This window comes from Arachis ipaensis, chromosome B08, assembly GCF_000816755.2.
Source record: "Arachis ipaensis cultivar K30076 chromosome B08, Araip1.1, whole genome shotgun sequence".
In the NCBI taxonomy this organism is placed as follows: domain Eukaryota; kingdom Viridiplantae; phylum Streptophyta; class Magnoliopsida; order Fabales; family Fabaceae; genus Arachis; species Arachis ipaensis.
Window position 1 is genome coordinate 127,797,601 of NC_029792.2, and position 6,000 is coordinate 127,803,600.

The window sequence follows — 6,000 nt, forward strand, 5'->3', positions numbered from 1 at the left end:
TATATATTATTTAATTATTTTTAAATTTTATTTTTTTTATTTTATTTCAATTTAAATATAAAAATAGTTATAATAAAATAAATATTAGTTGTTAGATTACAAAATTTTAAATAACAATAAATTATAAATTTATGTGCATGTACTTTTTAAGCTTTTTTTTTTGCAATTGATATTACTCATAAAAATTAGAGTAAAGTATTGTTTTTGTCCCCAACGTTTGGGGTAAGTCTTATATTTGTCCCTAACGTTTCATTCGTCCTATTTACGTCCCCAACGTTTGAAAACTGATTCAATGTTACCCTCCCGTTAAATTGACTGACGGAACGCTAACGGAGATGCTTACGTGGCTAAGAGACGTTGTTAACCCCACTCGTGTGTATTGACACGTGCTTTCATTCGCGCGAAATGTTTCCTTTTAGCATACGAAACGCTTGCAAACAGAGGAGAGCAAAAAAAACATAACACTTCGCATTCCACCCACACTCTGTAAACCCTATCGACTTGTGATCTCATGTTCTTCGCCCTTGATTACTAAGGAAGTAGACCGATTGAAGCGTGCTGGTGTGGTCTACATTCCCTACAGAGAACAGCATTGCCCCGTGTTGGTGGTACCAGGAACTCGGAAACGAGACAGAGTGAAAAGGTACGTTCAATCTATGTTTGATTTTCGTTTGATGGGAATAGGACATGCAAGTAAAGATGAGTATGCATAGGGTTCTGTCATTGTTATGTTGTTGCTGTTAGGGTTTGGGGTTTTTGATGTAAGGGCAATATTATGATTTAGACTTTCTGGCCTTCACACTGATCACCCTGGTTTTATGATGTTTGAAACTTGTAATAGGAAACGTAGCGGAAGATATGAGTGACTTTAGTGTAAAAATTTATCACCAGGGGAGGTTTCGGCTTGAAGGAGGTGCTGTTAGGTATTTGGGTGGGGAGACATCCATTGTAGACTTCTGTAACGACGATGAATGGAGTTTGATTGAGGTGTATGAGATAGTTAGTAGACAGGGATATTTGAAGAAGGATATCGCTGCGATGTGGTATAAAGCTGTGAATGCTGGGTTAGAGAACGGATTGACCATGCTAAAAAATGATAAAGATGCCATGGATATGGCAAGAATTGGGGTGAGAGATGATATGGTTGAGGTTTACGTTGTTCACAAGACAAGTGAAGTGGGAGAAGATGTGCAACCTGGGCAAATTACTGCTCCTGCTCCTGCTGGTGATGGGGGGCCTGGCCCAAGGAAGTGTTCAGGCTGGGCCTGGCCCAATTGTTGTGTATGAAGGCCCTGGTGTTGGGCTTGGGTCAATACCAGCTACTGATGGGCCCACTGAAAAGGATGAGGTTGGGCCCAATGATGCTGTTGAAGAAGAGGATGACGGGAGTGAGACTACTGATGATGATGACTATGAACCTAGGGGGAGTGAAAGTTCATGGAGCTCGGAGTCAACTGCTGGGAATGCATCAGATGAAAGCCTTGGCTTTGGTGACAGTGATGATGATAGGGAGGGAGCTGAAGGATTAGTTGATGTGAACATCACGGAAGAGGGGCAAAAAGAGTCTATACCTAGTCAGTCCCAGGGTCAATCTTCACAGCCAGCTGCAACAACTGTTGGTAAGGAAAAAATTGTGGGAGGATTTGGGGATGAGGATGCAGGCTATAACAGTGAGGATTTTCTAGATATTCCGTTGAGTGATGATGAAGAGGACATGGGAAAGAGGTTTCCGATTCACAAGCCCTTGAAGAACATGAGTGAATACAAGTGGGAAGTGGGAACATTGTATGTGTCAAGGGAGGAGTTCAAAGACTGTGTGACTGCATATGCTGTCAGTAGTGGAAGAGGTCTTAGGTTCTCTAAGGTGGATCTGAGGAGGGTTAAAGTGGAGTGTGTGGAGGGTTGTGAGTGGTATGCATACTGTGGAAAGATGAAACATGAGAGAAGTTGGCAGTTGAAGAGTTGCAACAACAAGCACAACTGCTCCAGGGAGTTGAAGATTGGTATCATGCATGCGAAGTGGCTGAGTAAAGTTTTTCTGAATAAAATTGCTGAGAACCCGAAGATTAAGCTAACCACACTAATGAGGAAAGCCTACACAAAGTGGAATGTGGAGTTGACCAAGTCTAAGGCTTCTAGGGTCAGACAGTTTGCTCTGGATGAGTTGCAGGGGACATACATAGAGCAGTATAAAAGGTTGTATGACTACTGCCATGAGTTGCTGAAGACGAACCCAGGGTCTTCCGTGCATTTGAAGGTCCAGAGGCCTCCGGAGTTTGCTTCTGAGCGGCCAGTGCCAGGGGTAGATTTAAGACCCAGATTTGAGAGGGTATATGTGATGTTAGATGCCTGTAGGAGGAGTTTCATGGCTTGTAGACCGATGATTGGTCTGGACGGCTGCTTCCTGAAGACACCCTATGGAGGCTGGCTCCTAACTGCAATGGGTTGGGACCCAAACGATCAAATCCTACCGATAGCATACGCAGTTGTCGAAGCTGAAACCAAGGACTCATGGACATGGTTTCTCCAGCTTCTGTGTGATGATCTGGGAGTTGACAAGATTAGGACCTGCACCTTCATGTCTGATCAACAGAAGGTACTTTTCTTTTCTCTACCCCTTACTATATAACTGTTGTAGTATACATTGAATAATGCACACTCATTTATTTTGTGGATGCAACAGGGTTTAGTGCCAACTTTTGAAGAGCTCCTGCCTGGGGTTGACCATAGGTTTTGTGTTAGACACCTATATGCAAATTTCAAGAAGAGATATCCAGGGATCCAGTTGAAGCTAATGATGTGGAATGCTGCCAAGGCTACCTATTATCAAGAATGGGAGAGGAGGATGACTGAGATACAGAAGGTGGATCAAGGGGCATACAACTATCTGATGGAGATACCAACAAAGTATTGGTGTCGTCACAGGTTTGTGTGTAGACCTAGGTGTGACACTTTAGTTAACAATATGTGTGAAGTGTTTAACTCTGTTCTGGTTGAGGCTAGGGAGAAGCCAATAGTGACTATGCTAGAGGATATTCGTGTTTATATAATGAAACGTTGTGCTGACAATAGGGATAGGATAATGCCTTACAATAGAGATGTGTTACCACGAATTAGAATTAAAGTAGAAAAACAGGCAGAACTAAGTGGGAACTGGGTTAGTGTGTATGCTGGACGTGATACATATGAGGTGGTTAGCATCCAGGGGGGAAGGAAAAATTTGTGGTGGATCTTAGGAATCAAGAGTGCTCCTGTAGGAAGTTCCAACTGTCTGGGATTCCCTGTGCACATGCGATGACTTGTATCAGGAAAATGTGCTTCAACGTTGATACCTATGTATCTGACTACTATAAGAAGGCTGCATACATCTCCTGCTACCAACATGTTGTGTTCCCTGTTAATGGACCAAACCTTTGGGATAGAACACAAATGGAGGATGTGTTGCCTCCCACCTATAGAAAACCCATTGGGAGGCCAAAGAAGAAGAGGACACGAGCTGCTGATGAGCAATCAAGTAGGACTGGCCTGTCTCGTGAAGGACAGCAACAAAGGTGTTCTTATTGTTTGTGCTCTGGTCATAACAAAAGGAGTTGTCCAAAGAAGCGCAAAGTCACTCCATCTCCTGCTGTAAGTATATGTCATATATTATTTGTTGTTGTGCTTACTGATGTCTTCATCATTTTCTTATCTCAATTAATTGTTGCACTGTCTTCTGTATAGGTTGAGACTGCTGGTAATTCTTCTTCAAATCAAAGGTCACAGAGAGGGGTCAGAAAAAGTGCGAGACTCTCCGCCAAGACACCTTCCAGTACGGCTAGTGAAAGAGGAAATAGGAAGAAGAAGGGAAGCAACAACAAATCACCCTCACACCCAAAGAGGAGCTCAGGTGTCAGCTCCCAGCAATCACAAGCTGCAGTGAAAAGGGCTAAAGTGGATCATTCACAAACTGCTTCTGCACCAGCCCCAACCACTGCAAGGGTTCTGTCCACTCCAGTGAAGAGGGTCAGCCAGTCCACCCTTAGGTTCATGGCCAGGACTCCACCAAGAGCATGGAAGAAGTTGGAGTGATTTATGGTCACTTGTGAACTTATATCAGTTGTGATACCTTTTGTAGTTTGCATTTTGTTTTCTGTTAGAAACTATGGTTGTTAGTTTCACTTTTTGTATCTGGAAGTGCTGCCAGTTAAAAAACAACGTTTATTATCTAGGTTGACTTACATTTCAAGCTTTTGGATATCTGCATGACATTCATGTTGGTTAACTTGTATGACTATCGCCTATATAGGCCTAATGTTGATGCAAATCTTTTATGTTATTCCTTTGTCAATGATTCATTTAATCAAGGTTGCAAATAGTTACTTCAATGATGTTCCATAGCAATGTAAACTGAACAGATAAAATTGGGAAACAATGAATTTTCATTCAAAATCATTCAATCAACATCTTACATTTCATCCAACCCAATCCCTACACCCACACTACAAAATACAGACAACATATTGCCAAGAAGCCTACACTACCACCTCTGTTCTGCAACCTTAATGCAGAAAAAATCTCCCATTTCTTGTCAGTGACAATTTTTCACACAATAAAATCATAGCACATGTCCATCCAACCAGAGCTACTGCTACTGCTACTGTCAACATCCTCTCAAGCGTTGTAACTTTACCCTTCAAGCCTATGATTTTCCTTTTCAATCGTGCAACTTCTTGCTCCTTCTCAGACTCTGCCCATACAAAGTACCCACACTCTTCTCCAATCTAGGCCAAAACCAAAAAAATATTCAAATACGATAACCAGGTAACATCTAAACCACAACAATTACGTTTTCTACTTACCCCATAGTTAACACAGCCCCAAAACCTCCTTCCGGGATTCTCTGCCGTTGATGAAGTCACAAGCACTGGCCTCTCCCCACAGTAACAAGTTGTTCTCCGTCGCCTCCCTTGGCTGCTGTTTCGATACGAAGCACTGCAACTAGGCGCCGCCTTGGAGGCCTGCGAAGCCATGGACTCACCAACGACCAGTGCAGAGTCGCCGATGGTGAGAAGAAGAAGGGGACAAGAGGTGCATTCTCAAATTAGGGTTCCCTCTTTTAAATAATTATTTTTTTTCTTTCTCAGTAACGGTCATTAAGAAAACATTTGCCACAGTGGACAAAGTTAGCCACGTAAGCATCTCCGTTAGCGTTCCGTCAGTCAATTTAACGGGAGGGTAACATTGAATCAGTTTTCAAACGTTGGGGACGTAAATAGGACGAATGAAACGTTAGGGACAAATATAAGACTTACCCCAAACGTTGGGGACAAAAACAATACTTTACTCTAAAAATTATCATTTGCAATTTGTACAATCATAATTATTACAACAAGGCCAATTTTTAAAATTGTTTTGTTACATCCTAACCTTACGTTGGCTACTCAAATTTTAAAAAATAAACATCACTTTTGGAATTCATATAAGCTACATGGTTGATGTTAGAAGATTTTTTTTTTTGGGTTGAATGTATACAAGACAATACAAAGAAAAAATGTAAAGTTTGTACAACAAGACAATGCAAAGAAAAATTTTGAAGGAAGATGATCTTTCAGAAGATCATTTACATATTGTTTGGATGGGAAAATTTAATGGAAAGAAAAATTAAAAAAAAAAGAAAATAGATAAAAAAAAGTAAATTTTTTGTTATTTAAACGAGAAGAGAAAATAGTGAAAAGAAAAAAAAAATAGTGTGGACCCACTAAAATAATTTTACTTTAAAGATGAGATACAAATGAAAAAACAGGTGACAAATATTAATAAATTTACACATTTATTTTTTGTCATTAATAAATTATAATTTACACATAATATAAATAAGGATATAATTGTTGTGAATTAGTAGTAAGAGAAAAGTAAATAATTGCTTAATAGTAAGAAAGAGATAGAGAATATTTTAGTTTTTATTATTGCTGTACGTAATATTCATAGGATTACTTCTCTATATATATGCATATGAAGTTC

The 6,000-nt window shown here is 40.3% G+C and overlaps 1 protein-coding gene across 1 annotated transcript; it reads right to left on the reverse strand.

Moving 5' to 3' along the window:
- On the reverse strand, window positions 4,336–5,009 carry LOC107611763. The gene is made up of 3 exons (XM_016313656.1): window positions 4,839–5,009; window positions 4,617–4,760; window positions 4,336–4,386 (listed from the first exon to the last, which is right to left on the reverse strand). The coding sequence occupies exons 1-3, from the start codon at window positions 5,007–5,009 to the stop codon at window positions 4,336–4,338; spliced, it is 366 nt and encodes a 121-aa protein (XP_016169142.1).

Bases quoted from the DNA above. Each gene is read 5' to 3' on its own strand.
- LOC107611763 (XM_016313656.1), bottom strand. From the start codon at position 5,009: ATGGCTTCGCAGGCCTCCAAGGCGGCGCCTAGTTGCAGTGCTTCGTAT. The intron at 4,761-4,838 runs GTAAGTAGAAAA...GTTTTGGCCTAG, and splicing joins GGGGCTGTGTTAACTATGGG to ATTGGAGAAGAGTGTGGGTA. The intron at 4,387-4,616 runs GTTGGATGGACA...TTATCTGTTCAG, and splicing joins TAGCAGTAGCAGTAGCTCTG to TTTACATTGCTATGGAACAT.